The sequence below is a fragment of the Uloborus diversus genome, chromosome 5, assembly GCF_026930045.1.
Source record: "Uloborus diversus isolate 005 chromosome 5, Udiv.v.3.1, whole genome shotgun sequence".
Lineage (NCBI taxonomy): Eukaryota > Metazoa > Arthropoda > Arachnida > Araneae > Uloboridae > Uloborus > Uloborus diversus.
Window position 1 is genome coordinate 118,221,742 of NC_072735.1, and position 21,231 is coordinate 118,242,972.

Consider the following 21,231-nt stretch of genomic DNA (forward strand, 5'->3'; position numbering starts at 1 on the left):
GCGTTTGTGTATGTATTTTCCCTTTTAAAATGTATTGAATATATACCCTTTGTCAGGGGTGTGCACAGAAATTTTCGGGCTTGTCACAAATGATTTTTATGGGGGCTCATCCATATTGTTTACCCCTACATCCATAAATATAATTCACCTCTCATTTTAAAAATCTCAGACCCCCTTCGCCTTCCTTCCCTAAACAGAAAATTTTGAAATGATGGTCCTGGTTCAATGTGAATTTACTATGAAGCAAAATTATGGCATTATTAATGTGACCTTAACGTAAACAGGGGATTTATTCATCTGATTATTTCTTCAATTTAAACCACATGTAGATTTTTGAATTACTTTGTTTGAACATGCTTTGTTTTACTGTAATAAAAGATGAGATCATTGGGGGCAGCCTTTCACATAGTTGTATTAGTCTTGAATTTTTTTTTCAAAGGAATCTTTGAGATCGCATTACTGAAACTTTAGAAAATGTCCCCAAACAATAAGGTAACATGCATTGTAATGACTATTAGAAATCACACCAAGTCAAAAGCTTCATGATCCAACATCGCAATGAAATTCTTTTTATTTCACAAAAATTCATCACTTATAAGTTTTTGTTGAATCAATTCAAATTTACATAAAAATCCAACAAATCAACCAGTAAGCATATAAAAAATTAATAAAATAATCAAAGCTTATAATACATTGTAACATCAATTTGTAAAAATATTTTGTAACAGATTAACTAACATGAACTTAGCAGCATAAAAGAGTTTTCATACTTTAAATATGGAAAAGCACAAAATAATGTTCAAAATCAATTGAAGAAAATGTACAACAGGTTTTAAAACTTCAAATTTGAACAATTGTAAGATTTTTATAACAAATTTTCTAAGCGGTGAAAATAATTGATACAGCTAGTGATTTATCTAATATTAAGGACAATGATACAAAATTAAAGCATTTCATTACAGCACAATTTTAGGAATACAATTACAGTTGCAAAAATATATTTCTCTGCACTGGACAAACTATATTTTTTACATAAATTTCAAAGTCTAGAATGATTTGCACAAAAGTGTGAAAAATAACTATGTTTTGTAATTTAAAGCATTCATATAAGTTGAAATATCAGGAAAATACGAGTAAATGAAAGTCGTAATTACATAATTCTTATAATTTTGTTTAATTTCATAAACTATATATTTAAAAAATATATATATAACAGTAGATTGAATACAGAACAATTGAGAAAAATAACAGTGAGCGTCAATTGAATTAAAAATTATAATCTTCCAACTGTTTTTCAAAAACTAAATTATTAGTTAATACACGATTAATAGAAACATGATACAGTATGAGTTGTACATAAAAATAAAATATGTATGCTTTCATATTGATAGCCTTGACATGATAAAATTTTAATCTGAATTTTAGTTAATACATTAAATCTTTGGTATTACAAAAACCAGAACATGTGTTTAAATAACAAGCTAAATAAAATTATTATTCATTTCTGTAAAAGTCCTCACAGTCCATTTTTATCATGTACACAAGTTGAACAATACATCTTTCACAAACAATTAATAAAAAAAAAATAAATAAATAAAAAAATAACAACACTAAATTTTGAGCTTTTATAACATGCACAATTTTCAATATTCTTAATAAGATATAATTTGGTTACAGCCAACAGAGATTCTCATTTTTACAATTACCAAGAATAAAACAGACATAAACATAATTAAAAGAAAAAAAAATATATATACATGAATCAACAAACTAAAATTATTATATTGGAGACAAAAACATAATGGGAATGCACAAAAAGAGTTCAAAAGAAATTAAACTTTACATATTTAGCTTATAATTTATAGTAGCTTTGTAAAATAGCATTACCAATGCACAAGCTTATAGCACAAGCAGAAAATCAAAATGATATGATTTCCAAATGTGCTTGATTGACAGTACAACTCTCCTTATTTAAAAAATAAATTCACAACACCAGATTCAATGAGAATCACAAAATGAGATCAAGTGCAGCATTAGCACTAACAAACGGATCCCAAGTACATACCTAAATTGAAACTCTTTAAACATATTAACATAAGTTCATGCTAAAACAATTAGAAAATGATGTAGGAACGATATCACATAAGCAAATGAAGTACAAAGATTTTGCTAGAGGCTAAATGAAAATTTTCATTCAGTCTCTGGAAGATCTTCAGGATTATCTGTCAAGATCTGTTGTAATAAATCATACAAAATCTCAAACGACTTACTGTACGCAGAACGTGTAAGGTGTAAATAATCATACATGTCATGGTGGGATATAGTTCCATCCGGTAAAACAAAACCAGGATCAATATCAATAAGCTGGGTATTAGAAAGTCCTTGACATGCATGTTTTAATTTTTTGTTGACTTCTTCCATTTTAATTCGAACCGGATTAGGATTTTGACCGCATGGCAAGAGTTTCTGGAAAAATTATAAAATATAAAAATTTTGTTTAACAGATTTTCATTAAAAATAAAACTTAACACAACTCCAAGGAAACGCAGCCAAGTTCAAAAGTATAAATTTTATGTCCAACAGTTAAACAATTTAAAAAGGGTACCGAAAGTGGCAGAGCCACTGTCCGCCACTTTTAGTACAGTGGGCCATTCCCCCCCCCCCCCAAAAAAAAATTGCAAATTCAAAAAAAATTACCGGAGAAGACTACCAAACCTCCCCCCCCCCAAAAAAATGCACAAAAATTGCATACAATTCTATTTTTACAGCTTTAATTCCAAACATTTTCCAGGGGAGAGACCCTGAACCCCCTCTTTCCAATCATTGAAGATCGTCAAAAATTTATCATTTTTGGAGCATTCATTTCAGAAACATCCCCTTGAAAGATTCCTTCAACCCCATCCCTTTACTTAATGTTACCAAAGTCATCCTATAATTACATTTTTAAAACTCCAGTTCCAAAAAACTTCCGATGGGAGATTAAAAACCTCACCTCTTCTTAACATCACAAAAAATTCTTTAAACATGTTTTTAGAAACTTAAATATCAACATATTTCCAAGGGAGAGTTTTGAACCTCATGCCTTTGCCTAATATCTTTAAAGAGGGCCTTCAATTGCATTTTTAAGACTTCAAATCCGAGAAAAATCTGGGGGAGGGCCCCCAAACCCAAGTTGTTCACCTAACATTAATGAAAATCCTCTCACATTGCAATTTTGAAACCATCAATATTGAAAAGTTAAGGGACATCTCCCCCTGTCCATCAATATAAAGCTCAAAACTCGCGGTCGCCAGTCGCCAAATGCGACCAATTTCCAAATTTTGGCGACCATTATTTTCACTTCAGTCGCCAATGTGGCTACCATTCAGCAATGCAACCTTCCCTGACCTATAATCTTGACATATGACCTCTCCCTAAATTCTTTTGTCCACTAAGAGTTCGGCTATCGGATCGCTGGGGATGAAGGGAGGGGGGGGGGGAGTATTGTCCTCTTTCTGATGTCTCTACGTTTAGCATTAAGAATTATTTTTCCACAAAATGCAAGTATTTTAATGTATTTTAAATACTATTATATTTATATGCAATTGCGCTATGTGTTCCTGTTCTGAATAGAAACAAAAATCGCAATCCCGACTGCAAATTCGTTACAAAACTTGCTATTTCGAAAACTCTGCTTTCTTTACACGCGATCGTAAAAATAGACAAATTTCATACACCAATTTAGTAAATTGTGCTTTTTTGATCTTAAATTCATTTTTCAACTTTATTTCTCTTTAACAAATGGCTATTTCTTCGTTTTGCGGTATTTTTAAACTACACGTTTTCAAAATGGCGTCGCGTTGCTAGATTGTTCATTTTTACCAGTTAAGATGAAAATGTCCTTTCCAAAATAAATGAGAAGAATTAATTTTGTACATTTGGTTTACATATGAATAAACAAAAATGGCGCCTTTGAGTCAAAATGCATGGAGACAAGGTAAAAACGATATCGCTAAAAATTTTTTTTTTTTGTGAGATTTTTGATTTTTTTTTTTTTTTTGAATCATATTGTTTGTTTTTCCCTTTTTTTTTCTTTTCAAAATATAAAACCTACTGGAGGAGAGGACATATCCTTTTATTTACCTATTTCTCCTGCAAAAAATTGTTATTTTTAAGTTTCGCGGTAAATTTTCAAAATGGCCTCCCGCGTTTTCAAAATGGTGCCACGTTGTAGATTGTCCTTTTTCACCAGTTAGAAGAAAATGTCTGTTCCAAAATAAATAAAGAGAAGTACAATTGTGTTTATAAAACACATAAAAAAAAATGGAACCCTTGCATCTAGAGAAGGTGGAAAGAATACTGCTGAAATCCTTTTTTTCTTCTGCTGGATCTTTCATTTCATTTTTTTTTTCGTTTTGTTTTATATTGTTTGCTTTTCTTTTATTTATTCATTTTTTGACACTCAGGCTTCGATTTTTATAAAATTTTGCATGCATTTGGAAAAGCAAAAAAATATTTTTGTAGAATCGCAAATGGTTTAGGTTTTACATGCTGTTCAAGTTTTTGGTATTTTGTTGTTTTCTTTATCAAGGAACTAACTCGTCTTTTGGTTGAAAGCTGTGATGTTTCTAGAAGTTTTAAAAGCTGAAAAAAAAAAAAAATAATAATGATCTTTTTTCTTTATTTATTTATCGTGATGTGTTTTGCTTAAAGATAAATTAATGCAGATTATAGTTTGCAAAAGATGTGTTAAATAATATCTGGGCAGGGGTGCCTGTTCCACCCAAGTTCAATTCCCCCACCCCCTCCAAAATGTTTCCTCAACCCTCTTTTCCTTTTTTATTTTTCAGCTCGCTTTTTATTTTATTAATTTTTTTAAATATTTTTTATTTACTTATTTATTTTAATTATCATATTATAAGAAAAGTTCTTTGCTACGCCAATGACATATACACACATACTAAAACAATAAATGATATAAAATAAATTAAGTAATTTGAATTAAAAAGTTTGGCTATCATTTTTTGAGATTTGGCTACCATTTTGTGAGGATCTGGTAGCCATTGGCTACCAATTCAAAATTTGAGTTTTGAGGTATACATCAATACCAAAGATGGCCAACAATTGTATTTAAGACTCAAATTTCAAAAAAATTTTTGGTGGAAAGCTCCATACCCCATCGTCATTAAAGATGACCTACAACTGAGTTTTTCAACTTCAATTTTGAAAAAATTCCGGAGAACAGCCCCAAGTCCTTCTTTCCCCATCTTTCAACATCATTCAAAGATCGTCTAAAACTGCATTTTTGGAACTTCTACATCGAAACATTGCTGGGGAAAGTTCTGAACCCCATGTCTTCTGCTACGTCATCAAAGGTGGCCTACAATTTTGTTTTTACGACTTCAATTCCGAAAAATGTTTTGGGGGAAAGCCCATGAACACCCTTATTTTTAGCATCATTAAAGATTTCTAAAACTGCGTTTTTGGAGCTCTAATAGCAAAAAATAATTGGGGAGAATTACTGAATCTCATCCTTTTTCTTCAAGCCACTGAAAATGGCAAAAAATTGTGTTTTCGAAAATATGCATTTAAATTTCAAAAATTCTCAGAAGAGAGACCTCCAACTCTTACTAACCACCAAAGAATCTAAAAATGCATTCCTAGCAAAAAATTTTGGGGGAGAGCCCGCAAACACACACATTCTTATGCGCAAATATTAAATAGGTCAATCAACAAACAAAGACATTTATTAGCTTCAAATTTTATTGAAAAATGCAATTTTTGTATTTCATTATGTTCGGTATGGAAACTGGAAAAAAGAAACGCCATCTTGATTCTGCAACCTTTCTTTTAAAAGGAAAAAAGTGCAATTTAAGACCTAAATAGCTACTGAAAATTCTTCACAAGTTCACAAATGAATCAAAAGTTGAAGAGTTTGATTTGTACAATGAAACCAGAATATTACTTGAAATTCTACCTTTTTTTTCAATTTTCAATTTTTTATTCTTGGTTCTCGAAGCTCTTTCATTTAAACTCTTTGAATCATATACATTATTGGGGAAAAAGCAAACCATCATTCAACGGTTCTTTAACTTTTTAAAAATTTTACTTTCATTAGTCCCCCTTCCCTCCATAGTCATTCCCTTCTCGCAAAAGGATCACCTGGATCCGCCTAAAAAGCAAACTTTAAAATACTCTATTCATTGAAAAGGAAAGGAATAGGTTCGGGAAACACCTTGGCAACAGCCAACCCCCGCCCCCCTAAAGCAGATGTAAATCAGAAACGTTATAAGAGAGAAGGAGAAAAAAACGTCCTCTCTTTGAAACTTTTCTGGATCCGTCCTTGACTTATATTTAATCCTAATGTTATTTTCTTACAACGCATTGGGAACAAAATAATTTTCATATCTTTAATTTTAGAATGCTGATGAGAAAAACAAAGTATTTAAAAGTTACAAGTTAGTGTTACACAGTGAAATCAGACTTACGAGCCGAAGACAGGCAATTTTTTGTAAAAGTTTCATAAATATAATGTAAAAGCCTATCAGTTATTATCATACATTTTTAACAGTGTTAAGCAAAAATGAAATTCCATCTGTTAAAATTCGAATCATATCAAAACTGTCATGCTAAATTTATGTTTTTTACCGTGTAATATTGAAACCATGTTATAATAATCGTAAATTAGGTACTGTGTTGTAGGAGTGACGCCTGTAGTACAGAAAGTACAGTACAAAGTCCGAAGTTTGGAGTCCCTGGGACTTCAGCATGCTCCAATCTTGAACTTTTCTGAATTTCAGTGTCTTCCTATTTTCAATTACATTCCTTTTTTAATTTCTAAGAGGTAAAAAGAAACTTCCATGGCAAATAGGTGTTTTTCCCAAAGGAAAAAAAAAAAACTTTTAAATGTAAAATCTGCTTTAGTTAATTTTTTTTTGTGTGTGGGGGGGGAGGGGGGGACAGGAATGAATGCCAACTGCAGACAATTTGTAACCATGGCAATGCAAATTTGTCTATATTAACAAATTTTAAAAACAAGGAGCTAGACTTTTTCCTTGTCATAATAATCCGAAAAATCAAAGAAACATCTGCTGCAGTCAAGTGAGGGTAATAAGCAATTCTTGATTTCTCAACAAAGAAAATAAAAATATACTGTATTAAAAGGAAAAGAAAACATGCACATGCAAGCATGCAAGCTTTTTTTAAGCTGACAATTTTTCAAGCCTAATAAGTTATCTTTTCTCCTCCCCTTTCCCCCATATGACTCATGACTCGAAAGCATTAGTGAAAGTCAAGCACAAATTCTTTTTTTTCCCTAAGCATAGTAATTTATGGCCTTGAAGAACAGAACTCAGGCGAAGCAGTGTTCATGTGTGGATGCTGCTTGAAATGAATGAGGTTTCAGTAATGTGTAGTGGTTTTAAATTGTTAAAATGGGTGGTATTTTACTTATTCTGGAGGAACTATCAATTCCATTTCAGATTCCGCCAATTTTTATAACTCTTTGACATAAAAATACATTTCTATGCGCTCCCCCTCCCCCTTGTCAGATTTTTTTTTTTCAAAATAAAATAATTGGGAAAACATCTGAATTTGAGATTTTCTACAGATGTTGCATTTTTTCAAAATTCAAATTAATTCAATATTTGTAAACATGCACTCTTATTGCTGCTCTAGTCAAGACATCTTAATATTGATACATAGAAATGAGTTTGAAACAGAGATATGATAAAAGTTCCAGTTTTCTCACTCTCTAAATTTTGTTTATCTTAGAACATTTCCTATTTAACAGAGCAGCATTTTTTAAAAAATACATTACCCCCCAGACAGGACTTTTTACTATGTCACAGTATTGAACTAGGGTAATGATATGTAGAAAATAAATATATATTTAAGTTTATAAGAATACAGGCTGGAGTAAATTTTTTCATTGAATTAAAGCATCCTGCTAAAATGTCCATTTTTTATGCTTTCTGGGGCAAAATGTCTAGTTTAATTACAAGCAATTTAAATTAAATTGTATCAAGAATGAAAACACTCCTCACATTATTTTGTTGATAAAGTAAAATGTTACAAAGGAGTGAAAAAACTAATAATTTGATTAATTTGAATTGGTAGAACATATCTTTCAGTGCATTAATAATGATAATTAATAATAAAAATAAAAAGCTTGTTTATCCTCTCTCATTCTCAGCGATATTTTACACAGCATGGAGCTCTAAAAATTTAGTTTTAAATTTTTTTCAACAAAGTAAAAGTACTTAATGGATTAAATGGATTTCACAAGCTAAAAAAAGATTTAAGGCACATTTGGGAATAAAATGAGTGAGTTTATGGGCCAGGAAATATTGATATAATTTCAGGATTCTTATATAATTAAAAGTTTAGGCACTTCAATAGTCAAAACACACACCTTGGTGTTGATAAATGACTACTTGCCTTCCAAACTATTTATAAGGAGAATTTATCAGAAAATTAACAATTGAGGCAGTGAGAAGCAAAGGGATGCAAGTGGTAAAACTAAAAATTTGGAGATAACCAGTACAAATGGTAGCTTAACCTCCCCTCTGTCTTGGGACTACAGCTAGTACTAGTAGCTTTGTAAGTGCTGCGATACTGCATGATTTAGAAAAGCTTGTCAATGAAAGCTTACCTCGGACCTGAACTTTAAACACTTTACTCAAAACTTGGAAAATGTCCACTTTCATCCTTTGCTTCTCATTGCCTCAATTGTGTTACAGTTCTCAATTATAATACAACAAAATGGCAATCCATTTCAAAGTAAGATAAATAATATTACCAAAACAATAAGAGTAGCATTTGGTTTTTTATCCAATATTGCTTGAGCACAACTTTGTATTCCAGCTACAATTTGTTCAGCAGTATGAGAAATATTATTAGAGCCAACTGACAATACTATCACCTAAAAATAAAATTGTCCATGCTTTAGAATTATTTATGAAATGTAATAGAATATATCATAAAACAATGAATCATAACAAGCTAGAAATCCATCACAAAATATTAGACATTAGTCTCAGCAAATACTTGATACACTTATTATTCTACTAAGTACTTTCTAGGTATTTTGCAATGCATTGTGATGCACCAGCATGCTGTAAGAAACTGGCATCAGTTGTTTTTTTGTTAAAACTAGATAGTTGCACCCCCCCCCCTGCAATGAAACTGATAATATGTTTATACAAGTTAATTTTAGTTATTCTCAAAATAATCAAAGTTTTAAAATAACTGAAGTTTACACTTTTAATAATTTTTAAAAATATGGCAGCAGTGCAAATGTTGGGAGTTGTGGATCTCCCATAAAATGCAGTTATGGGAGATCACGTAGTTACAATGACAACACTTTGCTGCTGAGCAATCATGACAAAATAAAAAATGTAAATATTTAATCATAATGCATTAGATATTTCATTGAATGCATATGAATTATAACAAATTATAAAATACAACCATCTATTATAAACCGCTTTAAATGCACATGAATTGTATCAATTAAACACTTTAAAATTTTATTTTAATTATTTGCAAAAATATGGTAGCAATGCAAATAACAGTCATTGGGAGTCGTTAATCTCCCATAAGAGCAAAGTCAACGACAAAACGTTGCTTCTGAGCAATTGTGACAAAAAAAAGTAAATATTAGTCACAATGGATTAAAGCAATTTCACATGACATAAAAACTTGGCGTTAAAAAAAATCTTGAAAAAATGCCCCCCCCCCCCTTTACTTTTTTCGATATGTAATATATAGAAGAAATCTATTTTTTATATCTAATATATGGAAGAAAGTACTGAATTCGTGCAAATTTTTGAATTTCGAAAGATTTGAACTTTTTGAGGTGTGCCGAGTATATTTCGACCATTTTTGGAAAATGTCTGTCTGTGTGTGTCTATGTGTGTGACCAGTTTTTTGTAACCACTCTACAGCAAAAACTACCGCATGAAATCAAACGAAAAAATTTGGTACACATATGTGCTGCTATGTGAACTTATTCTCATTGGTTTTTGGCACGAATTCCTCCATAGGGGTGGAGCAATGGGACATTTCTTGAGTTATGTGTGTCTGCTATTCCCCAAGAAGTAACTGGCAGAATCAAACAAAATTTGGTTCATATGTTGCCCCTAACAGGCACATGTGCTGATTCAATTTTGGTGTCAATAGCTCAAACAAGGGTTGAGCTGTAGAATGTTTTTTGTGGTCAATTGTGACTGCTGTATCTCAAGAAATAATGAACGGAATCAAACGAAAATTTATCGACAGGTAGCCCTTAGGGGGGTATAAGATCTGATTCTATTTTGGTGTCAACAGCTGAAAAGGGGGGAAATTTTCTTTACCTTTCTACATTGACAACATTTGTCTTAAAATGTAATAACAATAAATCAATAATGTTGTAAGATTCCAAGCTGTTGTGCCGTGCGCTGAGTGTTGTTTCTCCAAACGTTTCGGCCGCATCTGTGGAGGCCATCTTCAGTGTTAATGCGGTCGAAGCTTCCAGGGAAGCAACTGATGCAGATATCGAAGTGTTGTCACAATTTATGTGGGAAGAGCTAGCACTCCCACCTAAATTATAATGAATACACCCATGACATTAAATTCAAAGAAACTAAAAAACTTTCAAGGATTTCCCACTATTATGCCAGATTAAACAGAGAAGCGATTGAAATCCCAAAAATTTTAACAAAAAAGAAGAAGGAATTAAGGTCAACAAACTCTAGCATGCTACACTTAGACAGATTATCCAAAGAGATACTTCTAGCCAACCAGAAACAGCGATGAACTCCCAGCAGTCAATCCCCAACCAGAATGAAGAGAGCTCAAATTTCAGCCAACCAGAAACAAGTACGAACGTTCATCAGCCAATCCTGGCCCAGAATGATGGGAGTGCTAGCTCTTTCCACATAAATTGTGACAACACTTCGATATCTGCATCAGTTGCTAGGAAGTCGCTTCCCTGGAAGCATCGACAGCGCTAACATTGAAGATGGCCGCCGCATATGCGGCTGAAACGTTTGGAGAAACACTCAGACCACGGCACAACAGCCCGAAATCTTACAACATTATTGACACCGGCCGTGAAAGTCTTCATTCTTACAATAAATCAATAGCTATATAAAGGGAATGATTAATGTTATTGGTAAAAGCTTTTGAAATAAGATAAATAAAGGAGAAAATAATTTCATAAACAATTTCAAGTACGTTCGAAAACTAGAAATAGTAACTTACAACTGAAGTTACGAAATCTTTATTTTGTCATTTTTTTAAAACTACATTATTTTTTGAAGAAAGTTCATAATAGTGGATAGCTTGTTCAAGGTCTTTTGGGTACATTTTCTGACCCACTTTCCTCCCTCCTCATTTACCGTGTTTTACATTTAATTTTCATTAATTTATTATCCTCTAAAATGTGTATATTTATTTCAATTTGATTCTCCCACTGCCTTTTTTTTGTATTGGCAACAGCAAGAAATTCGATATAAGAAATTTGAAGAATGTTTTGATGAAACATGCATATTGTTTTTCTCAACCGTTGTCGGCAAAAATTATTACTTTATATTTTTACGTCAATATTTTTTCTTACTTCATTTATTTCTAATTTTTTTTCAACAAATATTTGCAAAAGCTGATCAATATAATTAGATTATACGGGGGAAATATTCGGTTCCGGGAAGATTTTATTCGTATAAGAAGGATATTCTTTCATCCGTTACCTGATTAAGCGGAACTAACTAACAGTGTATCTAATAAAACTTTGTCGAATGGTAATAAGAGTCACATGGAATTGCTCATTAGATATTCATTGAATGCACATGAATCAATTCTATTATAAACCAAATATTGAAGGTACAGGAATCAATTCTGTTGTACCCCAACTATGTTAAATTCCATAAACTTTATAGCATAATGATAGTTATTGCTATACTTATTACTTTAGGATCAGTGGCATCTAATTCTCCATTTTCAATTCTCCAAAGAACATTGTGCGTTTCATCTTCAGAAATTCCCAGATTTAAACAATGAAGTGGCACAAAAAGTTTTTCCCACATCTAGAAAATTCAAAATTTAGATGAAATACAAATTAACAAAAATTGCTACCTTTTTAATGAATAGGTTAAATGCACTCTACAAGTTACAAGTTACACACACACACACACATATATATATATATATATATATATATATATATATATATATATATATATATATATATATATATATATATATATATAGAAACACTATCATATATTGTATTATATAATCTGGACAAGTCAACCAAAATGAACTTCACTAAAAATGAATTTCACTATTCAGTTCAATAGGTGCCACAGGCTGCTCTATGATACTGGTAGACAACACATTTGATAGCAATATATTTTTATGAATCTCTTTTTTAAATAAACAACAATATAGAAGCATTTAGATATATTGATGACATTATTATTTTTAATAACAATGATTTTCACAATTTACACAAAGAAATTTACCCAAATGAACTACTGCTGAAACAAACAAACAAATAAGGATGAGTCAGTTAATTTCCTTGATCTCAATATTCAACTGAATAATAAAGTTCCCAGTATAGCTTTGTATGATAAACGTCAGGATTTTGAATTTAAAGTGTATTCTTTAATTCATTTTCACAGTTGTGTCAGTAGAAAAGTGTTCAAAAATATAATCATTTCATAAATTATTAGATATAAAAAAATATGCAATAATAAAACAAATCTGAAAACAGCGATTCGAATTTTAACTGCTACCCTAACTGAAAACCAATATCCGGAGCATCTTACGAAGCATTTCATTTGCAGGCTTGTGGAGGACTAGCGATAATCAATTGTCAGTTCCTTGATTTTTCTGTTCCATGAATTTGATGGATGTACATTCTTTCTTTTGATTTTGAGTTCAGGTATGAATTTTGTTTCTCTTGTGGTTTAAATGTTTGTTGTTCTATTTTCTTTATATAAATCTTGTAGCTTAAATATTGTTCTATTTTCTTTAGATAAAACTTGTATTTTTCGTTTTTGAAAGGTTCAATGTTTGTATTTCATGTCATGCTGATATTCTGGACTTGCAGTAACCCAATTGCTTGTTTTGTGAGATGTCGGGGACTAGTGCTGCTTTTTTAGGCAAATTTTGCCAGCAGCACTCACGAAACATCTCATGGTTTTTCCCTACCCTTGGGGAGTACCCCCTGATGAGGCCCCAGGGTATTGTGGGATTTTTTCATTTTTCCCTTCTTTTATAAGAATTTTTCGTTCTTGTTCAATCCTTATATTGCTATCATATATATATATAACTTTTACTTCAATTTCTTTCTATTATTTGAAGCCATATATCAAAAAATCAGGTAACCTAACCATTTCATTAATCCAGTAAGTTACATTTCATTAATATTAATTGAAATCTTGTAAGTTCTGCCTCCAGTTAATATCTTCCACACTGTTGCGCTTTTAGCACTTGTGTGGTTAGCACAAAATTAGGAAAATATATTCATCAGGTCTTTTGAGTGAAAGGTAACATACTCCAAATTTAAAGTTCTAACTACAAAAAATTGGAAATTTTTTGCACTTTGAAATTTTTTGAGTTTTTTTACTATGAACTGCAGTACCCTAGGATGTAAAAAAATAAATAAATAAATAAATAAAATAATAAAAAATAAATTAATCAATTAATTAAAAACAAGTTAAATATCATAGCTGCCATAATTATAAGATAACAATAGCAGAAAATTAGGGAGGCAACATGAATAAATTTAACGGCAAAAGTTTGAAATGCTTTAAATATAGGTAAGAATTTCTTAAAATAAGCCTAAATAGAAGCCGAAATTTAGTGTTAGGAAATCGAGCAGAACAAAAAAATTTGGAAACAGAGCACTATTTTTAGCTTTTTGAAGCATGGAAGGAAAAAAAAAAACAACTTTTAGGTTTGATTTTCTTTTATTTTTAAGAAGCATAAAGTCTATTTTCTCTTATAAGATATAATAAACAATCATCATTTTTGCATCAGGTAAAAATTTAGGAAGTTGATAAAAATGATTGGGAACACTTCACTGCTAATTTTAGGAAATAGAAGTTAAAAATAAAAAAGGATAATGAAATAAACATGTTTCAAAAAATAATCAAACACCTACAATTTTCATGCAAAGGCTTTGGTTTAGCTATCACAATTTTTTTACCGTAGGGAAATTTTCCGAAATTCAAATCACTGGAAAATGCCTTTTTTGGGAATTTTCATTGTTTTGACAAAAACTTGAGAGATATTTACTTCATTAGAGAGTTTAGGAGAAGGCATCAAAATTCAGGGCAGTCGTGTCATTATGTATCAACTTTTACAACACTGCTGAATCTTGAATATTGAACGGACATGTAAGAAAATAACTAACTGGGAAAATTTTTCGAGATACTATATCTTAATACTTCTATGAATATGCATTAATACACATACAATAAGCATTTACTAATGTGCCCCAAAGCAGAATACTTGATGTTCTGCAACATACCAAAACTAAACAACATACTGCAATGTTGACCACAATTGTTCTCAAATACTTCAAGCATTGTATACACAAGCTACCGTGATCTTTTCCAAAAATCGAAAGCCCCAAATCAAAATCATTTTAAACAGGTTTTTTTACAAAACGGTTACAAAATGCTAGAAAAATCAGAATCTTTTCAGATTTAGAATATGAAATTTCTGCAGAAAATCTGACAAAACTGACTATCTTCTACAAATATCTTCCAACTCAAGATAGAACTTTGCACAAATTCTGAAGATTTTTTTAAGTTCAAAGTAAATCTAATGTTCTTTCAGATGATGACTTATCGTATTCAACACTTTTCATGAGCTTTCCGCCAAATTATTGTAGTTTCCGAGAATTTTAGATTTTCTTCTGCTTTAAAGAAATCTGCAGAAAATCTAGTTTCCGCAGAAATTTCACAGAAATTTGTAGAATTTCTGCTGAAAATTTGTCTGAGTTTTCCTCTCACATTTGAACAGAAATGTTCTGCAGCTTAGGCATCTGTTCTGCAACGTACGTTGCAAATTTAGTAGTAATCTGCTTTGGGGCTAATGAGAATAAAATTTAAATGGGAACTTTTATACCATACTAGTCAGAGATATTTTTAACACCTCTACAAACCTATTTTACCCATTAAAAATTTCAAATATGAGCCTAAAATTTTGTCAAGTATATTTTCACGCTTTGTGTGTAAGAAAATTTTGGCATCCTGAAAAAAAAAGTGATAGGATTTTTTTTTGAATGTTTTGCTGTTTCTAAAAATAAATGTCAAACATTCTGAATTTCAAAAATCAAATTTGTACAAAATTCTTGTTTCCCTGTCATACTTATTCCTCTTTAGAAACTTAGTTTTTTAAAAATTGATTATTGTCATCATCTTCATATTTTCATGCTGTCAAAATAAATTTAACACTCCTCTAAATACGTTAAGAAGTATTTTCACATTTGGAAAAAAAAAAAAAAAAAAAACTCTAGCTATAACTCTGACATTAGTATTAGGTTTGCTCATAACAGTGATGTAGCAAAAAATAAACAAAATGCCTCAATAACTCAATGACACTAGAAACTTTTAAATATCACATTTTTATAAAAGAAGTAACAATAAATAAAATTATGCAAAAATATAGAAATAAATAAATAAAATAATAAAACCTTTTAAAATTCAAGAATGAAATACTAACCTCTGTATGAGCTGCCATACTAACAACAAAATCACCTATGAAAAGAACATCAGGTTCCTGTTCCCTTCCTGCAACCAGGAAATGTTTATGCTAGGGGAAAAAAGAGAAGGAAATCAACTTCAAAATATAAGCTTCAGTTCAGATGTTTGGTGGTATAGAACACAGCGAAGATAGTGGAAATGAGAAACATCTACAAAATATTCAATATTTTGTCATATTTATTAGACAAAGCTGCAATCAACAGAAAGGATACATATGTTTACAATACATTCCAATGTAATGTAATTTGCAATGCATTAGCTTTTAAATTTCATAACCCATTCTTTAAAATCAGAAATAACAAAACACATAAGCAAGGTTGGCAAGGTTTTGGAGTCATGATTTTTAGCATCCTATCCAAAACCCTAGAGTCTAAAACTATTTTTAGTGAAATTACATTTTGTGAGAAAAAAATAAAATCAGAATAAAATCTATGAAAGCTATCAGGGGTCTGTCTGCTTTTTATTTATTAATTTTTTTAAGGAACCTATTTTGAGAAAATTTAGCAATATAGTCGACTTCCGTTACAATGCGATCCGACTTAGGGGATATAGCTATTAGGGTGGATCGAAAAAAATATGAAATTTTGAATCTTAATTTGGAATACCTGCCAAAAGTCGTGCATGTGTAAGTACAACACACATGTAAAATATTATCAAGTTTGAAACTCTTTGAGGATCCTACCAAGTCTTGAATTTCTCCAAAAATAGAAAAAAAGGATAATTTTCCAAAAATTTTATGAAAATACTAGTGTTTAAAATTTTTGTTATAATACGTTTAAAATGCTTCCTTTGAACACTCTTTTCATGTGTCTCCGCAATTATTTAGTCTTTGCACCATTAAATTCGCACATAAGCCGTTAAGTTTGCGGAATCAACCAAAAACTGACTTTTTTAAAGCTTTTTTGCACATTGCAATATTTTTTCTTTTGAAGTCCAATTTTCTTTTTTACAACGCCTGTATAGAATGCAGTTTTAAACGGAAGTGAAGTTAAACTTTATTACATTAACAGCCCAGCATCAACTAAAAATAGATGGCTGCATTTCGAGTTCCATTCTACCTTTTCCATCTGCCGAGTCATATGTATTAAGTATAAATTTATTACTCATTTTACATTAGAAGTAAACTATCGAAATGATTTAGTTGTATTAACTAAAAAAACATAGACAGAAGTGCATTGGTTACAAAGAATGTATATTTACTCACACACAGTCGCTCTGACATATAAGCATCAATATTTCACAAAATGAGGGACTTGAAAAGTATCAGTTATTTAAAGCCACAGAAAATAATCAGTTCGTCACATTCAATTCATAAAACCTCTTTGAAATTATTTTTTGACTCAAACGATGACATGATACTTCGAGATTTGATTTTTGCTCTTATGAAGCCATCTCTTGCTGTTTGACTAATAACTAACAAAGAAGCTTCTGTCACCATATTAGCACAGGGATCCATCACCTGAGTATGACAGGAGAACTAAACGAAAGCAAAATTGGTGTAGGTGTTTTCAATCTATTGTTGAAAACTTTCATTAGATATGCCAGCTAAAACAGGAGAGGGTGGGTGGCAGTTATTGCACATTCTTGCAGGTTGATAACATCAGAGTAGTCTGATGCATTAAAGTTAATCATTGAATAATAGAATTCTCTTATTTCTTCATGAACAGAAGCCACTTGTCTGGCCTTCAAAATCTTCGCCAAGCCAGTTCTCTGATGTACTTCGTTCATCAGTGATCACTGTTAAGAGAATATTTTCCGGGTGGAAAAAATAGGCATTTTGTTAAATGACAGGACTAATAATTTTTTCAGATTTTCACTTACGTAACGAGATGCTGTAATAACACTGATGAGGAACAACAAAGTTTTGTTTCAATTCCAGAAGAAGAAAAATTTGCAACGGCTATACTCCCGTCAACAGAGCCATCAACATTCTTTGGTGTTGATGTCACTTCAAAAGTGGAACAAATGAGGCTTTCTCTGCCAACATTATGAAGAGTGTGCTATCAGTACTGCATTTCTGACAGATGTGCGATGTGCTGCAGCAATTGTTTCAGAAACATTACAGGATTTTGGTACTGTGTCAAATAATTATCGCTCTAAAGTCGTTGATAGAAATAAAATTCGAAGACAGCGACAAAAGTGTCACAGATGAAGTAAGTGCTTCTCTTCAAAATCTGCAAACTAGAAGTGAAAGGGTTTGAAAAGTACATTTTTCGATAGCCGAAAAGACAAAACTATGACAAAAAGAAATGGTTCGAGACAGATACCATAGAAGAACCATAAGCGAGGAATCCATGGTTGAAAAATCCAATTCTCTTTATTTGGGTCATGTGGCGCCAACTTCTGGAATGGGAAAACATGTTGTGACAGCAATGTGATTTTTGAACTGAAAATTTGTTAAGCCTTAAGGATCTTTTAGCTTTTGGCTGTGATGGCACAGCCACGAATACCAGAAATAAGAACTGTGCAATTTTGGTCATAGAGAATAAAACTGGATATCTTGTCCCATGGTTAATCTGCGAACTGCATACGAGCAGCCTTAACGTCACCTGTTCACATTACTTGATGGTGAAACTGCTGGTCCATGTGAATTTTCGCTGGACCAATAGGTAAATTGCTAGACAGGTGAGACAATTTACCACTGGTCCAGTTTGAAGCAATTACGCTCTTTGTCGTAGGTGCTGGGCTGTTAATATAATAAAGTGTAAATTCATTTCCATTTAAAACTGCATTCTGCACAGTCATTGCAAAAAAAAAAAAAAAGGACTTTAAAAGAAAAAGTATTGCAATGTGCAAAAAGGCTTGAAAAAAGTCCATTTTTGGAAATTTCACGAGATTTTACGAACTTGTGTGCGAACCTAATACTGCAAAGAATGTAAATAATTTTGAAGATACATGAAAAGCGTGTTAAAAGGAAACATTTTAATGGTATTAGAACAAAAATTTTGGACCTTATTATTTTCATAAAAATTTTGGAAAACTCAGCTTTTCCCCTATTTTTGAAGAAATTCAAGCCTTGGTAAGACCCTCAAGGAGTTGTTCAAACTTGATAATATTTTACATGTGCATTGTTCTTACACATGCACAGCTTTTGGAGGGTATTTCAAATTAAGATTTAAAATTTACTTTTTTTCGATCCACCCTAATGGCTATAACGTGAGTTTTTCAGGAGTAACGAAGTTTAGAGCTAAAGCCAATTTCTCTCTCTCAACACAAAAATATTTTGAAAAGAACCGTGACGCTAAGCTTCAGTTTAAGTACCCACTACTAAACATTGACTTTGTGAATGTACTTTCATCCTTTCAGCAACACTGACTGCACAAGTTCCCACACACCGCACTACAAACATAGCTTTATTAGTTTATATATATCACCACTCCTCGTTTTTCATTTATTTATTCTAAATATGAAAGGTGATGAAATATTATGGCACCTAAGCATGCTGTTTCATCTAAAGTTTGAAGATGGAAACAAAAAGCGAAAGTTTGAGACAATTTAAAAAAAGGTAAAGATTTTTGATACACTTGAACAACTAGAAAGTGAATCGAAGGTAGAACGACAATTAGGTACAAGGGTTGCTATTTTGTCCACTTTTGCCTAAACAGTCCGGGGAGCCGGAATAAATGGGACGAAATATACAAAATACAAATTAACTGATTTTCCATATGTGTGATACATAGATTTATTGTTATGGTGTAATAAAATTAGTACATAATTATAATACATTAGCTTTTGTCAATTAATCATTTAATTAAGTTAGAATGATTGTATACTTTAGAATCTAATTCATCCAAAACAGTTGTTAATCTCACATTGGTGCAACTAATTTTAGATTATAACTAACTTAAAGTAATAAAATTTAACAAAGTGAACAAGTTACTGAGCATAATTACATATTACAATAACAGAAATTGAACTCAATAGAACAGTCACATTAAATGCTTGGATACACATGTACAAAACAAAGATATTTTCTTGAAAATTATTGATAAACATGAGGACGAAATGGATGCAAACATAAAGAATATAATTAATAATATTGGGTAATATAAATAAGTGAAATATCTAAATAGTCTTTTGAAACCCATCAGTATTTCATTAGATTACTCAAATTTCTCAATTATTGTAGACATAACTAATAAATTTCAAACACTTTTGAAAGCTGATAAACTTAAAATTCATAGCAAGATTTTACGGAAAAGATTTGATGACTGCATCACCCTAGCTCTCATTGCATCCGAAATACATGGGTAAAAGACTTACTGGGACCAAGAAGAAATGGCAAGGAATTTGCTAAATGACATTGACAAAAATCTCGTCGATGCTTGTTACATTTTCTATTGAAACAGCTCCATTTCTAGCAGCCAGCAAACTGTATTTTTCCAAGCCAATCATAAACATAATCTATCACCAGCAGATTGATGAGAATCCCCAAAGCAGAATACTTGACAATATTCTGCAACGTAAAATCATTTGACCAAAATTGTTCTGCAAGTACCAAGCATTCTATACACAAGCAACTATCGTGACCGTTTCCACAAATAGGGAGCCCTAAATCAAAATTGTTTCATACAGGAGTTTTTTTTTTTTCAGTGTTTAAAACTTCACTGTTGCTATGCATTTCTGTGGAACTTAAACCGATTGAGATTCCCTAAAAATATTTTCTATCCTTTCAAAAATGCATAGAAAGAGCAAAGATACAAATTTTTATTAAAATCTGAACCTAGGTGTCAAACCACATTTTTTGGTCAATTTTACATGGTATGAATGAGCAGTTAAAATTATGTAAATAAATAAATTTCTAAAATAATAAATAAAATGAGTTGAGTTAGGGTAGAATACAATAAAACACTTCAAAACTTTCAAAGTAATTGAAATATTTTCAGGATGCAAAAGGATTGAAATCTGAAACAAGACACACATTTTTCGGAGATGGACGCTTTTCAATGTCGGCATGTTGCCAAAACATATGTTTATGGAGAAAACTGCAGTGGATGAAGACCATTTGGAAAAAATAAGGAAAAGAGGAACCAAAAATGGCTAGAAAAGTATAAACTTTTCAGATTTAAAATATGAAATTTCTGTAGAAAATCGGCAGAAACTGCAGATTTTCTACATCCATCTTCCATCTCAAGGAGAATTTTGTACAAATTCTGCAGATTTCTTTAAGTTCAACGTAAATCTCACGTTCCTGCAAATAACTTATCAAACTGAACATTTTTTGCGAGCTTTACGCAGAATTATCGTATTTTGCAAGAATTTTAGATTTTCTTATATTTTAAGGAAATTTGTGGATAGGTTAATGTCATACAAGTTAGGAAAAAACTACTACTTTAGTACTGTTGTGAGCACTAAGAGCAGTTTACAGGAAGAGTTTAAAATAAACAAGGGGGTAAATAGCTTTAAAAAGGCCATTAACCTTCATTAGGGACTAATAAATTAACTAGGAACAGCCCAAGCTGGGCCCAGAGCCTGTTGCTGATCATCACATTTG

At 31.3% G+C, this 21,231-nt stretch overlaps 1 protein-coding gene across 2 annotated transcripts in view; it reads right to left on the reverse strand.

Moving 5' to 3' along the window:
* Positions 1-666: 666 nt before the first annotated feature.
* Positions 667-21,231, reverse strand: part of LOC129222280 (platelet-activating factor acetylhydrolase IB subunit alpha1-like) — a 33,967-nt gene continuing 13,402 nt past the window's right edge. For both annotated transcript variants that reach the window (XM_054856761.1, XM_054856764.1), the window contains exons 3-6: positions 15,697-15,786; positions 11,928-12,044; positions 8,780-8,902; positions 667-2,466 (exon numbers count right to left, since the gene is read on the reverse strand). In XM_054856761.1, the coding sequence (XP_054712736.1) occupies positions 2,191-2,466; positions 8,780-8,902; positions 11,928-12,044; positions 15,697-15,786 (606 nt within the window). In that variant the 3' untranslated portion in view covers positions 667-2,190. The remainder of the gene's footprint in view (positions 2,467-8,779; positions 8,903-11,927; positions 12,045-15,696; positions 15,787-21,231) is intronic.